Here is a 1,665-nt window from a genome sequence, read left to right on the forward strand (position 1 = left end):
CTCTCCACCTGCCGCAAGCCCTTCAGCGACCATCTGCTGGACCCTGGGGATGTTGACTCATCTCGTTGCATCCCGCTCTGAGACCAGAGCTTGTCCATCTCGGCTGGAGCCTCCTGGAGCTCCAGGTTGCTTTCTGAGCTGAGGCATCCTTAGCTTCTGCTGGTCTTTGGAAAAACCAACCAACCAAAACAACCCCCGAAACCCCTCTGAAGTGAACCTGATCTCTGTGTGGATTTAAGCTTTTGAATTTTTGAGATGGATGTCAGGAAGCTGAAATGGAAAAGCTGTACATGTCTGCACATTCCTTAATGAACTTCCATGGTCAGATACTCAAAGATATGTTTTATTTACATGATATACAAATATTCTCACAAATTAGCAAATGTCTCTGTGCGGGTGACTTCAGACATCAGTATATTCATGGTATATGCGCACCTCTGATCTTCTAACGCTCTGAAGTGATCTAATACTCTCACTCCTGGTTCTCATATTTGATTTTCTGAATAGCCTTCGTGAGAATGATCTACACATGAAAAAGTAAATTATTGGATCCAGACAGACATTACATGCAGACAGGAACAGTGTCATTTCCTTACAATAGTATAAGATTTTATGTGCGGAGTCATCTAAAATTTTATCTAGGTGGCTAAAAGTAAAGGGTATTCTGCACAAATGATAGGGCAGAAAGCAAGTGAAAAATACAGCCACAACAACCCTTATACTTTGATTATGCTTTCGCTTTCTGCTTGATGAGCTAATAAATTGTTTGCTCGATTTATAAATGTACCTGGATATCGCAATATAACATCCTATCAGCACTATCAGCACCACTACAAACATGCCGGTGTTGATGTAAACGACGGCGGTGTGCCACTTGACTCCCAAGGGAGACTTCAGCTTTATGCAGTCATCTATGTTCTTCTTTGTTGGGTAGCCGTTCGTAAGAATCAGGTTTGGTAAAGCCAGGAAAGCCATTACAACCCAAACGCAGGCAGATAAGATCTTGGTGAAGGTGATGCTGTACATCCTGGAGTCTCCAAAAGGCTTCACTACTTTCAGGTAGCGGTCGATGCTGATGAGTCCGAGGAACACAATTGTGGTGTACATGTTTGTGTAAAACAGAACCGTGGTGTACCGGCACAGGAAAGAGTTGAAGTGCCACGGTCCCAGCTGTGAGTCCTGGATTATCTTGAATGGGAACGTCAGTGTCATGAGAAGGTCTGCAACCACGATGTTTTTGAGGTAAAATATAAAACTCGTTTTATTTCTGATGTGGAAAAAAATCCACACTGCTAGGCCATTCAGCAAGATGCTTGCCAGGAAGATGATGAGGTAAAGTACAGGCAAGACGATGGTGGTGAATTCGTTGTGTGTGGAGTTCCCGAGTAAGCCTGCTGTGAAGTTGGGTGAGGTACTGTTGTCTTGGCTCAGATGATCATCTGTGGGAATGAGGGAAAACAACAAGTTTAAAGTATGTTCCTAGTGTTTTACAAATGGTGCCGTTTTAGAACCATCCTCTAGAAAATGTCCTATCTCTGGGCAATTCCGGAGGCTGCTTGGATTAACCAGCTCAGAAAACCGGGGTTCAGAACAGTGCTCCTAAGTCTTGCGCGTGTCAAAATAAACGTGCCTGCGGCTTGCTAGCCTCTGAGTGCAACGGCTGTG

General features: G+C 44.1%; 1 protein-coding gene across 1 annotated transcript in view; it reads right to left on the reverse strand.

The window, feature by feature from the left end:
• Positions 1 to 402: 402 nt before the first annotated feature.
• The window catches only part of GPR87 (G protein-coupled receptor 87), a 2,216-nt gene continuing 953 nt past the window's right edge, over positions 403 to 1,665 (reverse strand). The window contains exon 2 of the mRNA XM_009694644.1: positions 403 to 1,439. Within this exon, the coding sequence (XP_009692946.1) occupies positions 403 to 1,439 (1,037 nt within the window). The remainder of the gene's footprint in view (positions 1,440 to 1,665) is intronic.

This window comes from Cariama cristata, unplaced genomic scaffold, assembly GCF_000690535.1.
Source record: "Cariama cristata isolate BGI_N322 unplaced genomic scaffold, ASM69053v1 scaffold4130, whole genome shotgun sequence".
In the NCBI taxonomy this organism is placed as follows: Eukaryota; Metazoa; Chordata; class Aves; order Cariamiformes; family Cariamidae; genus Cariama; species Cariama cristata.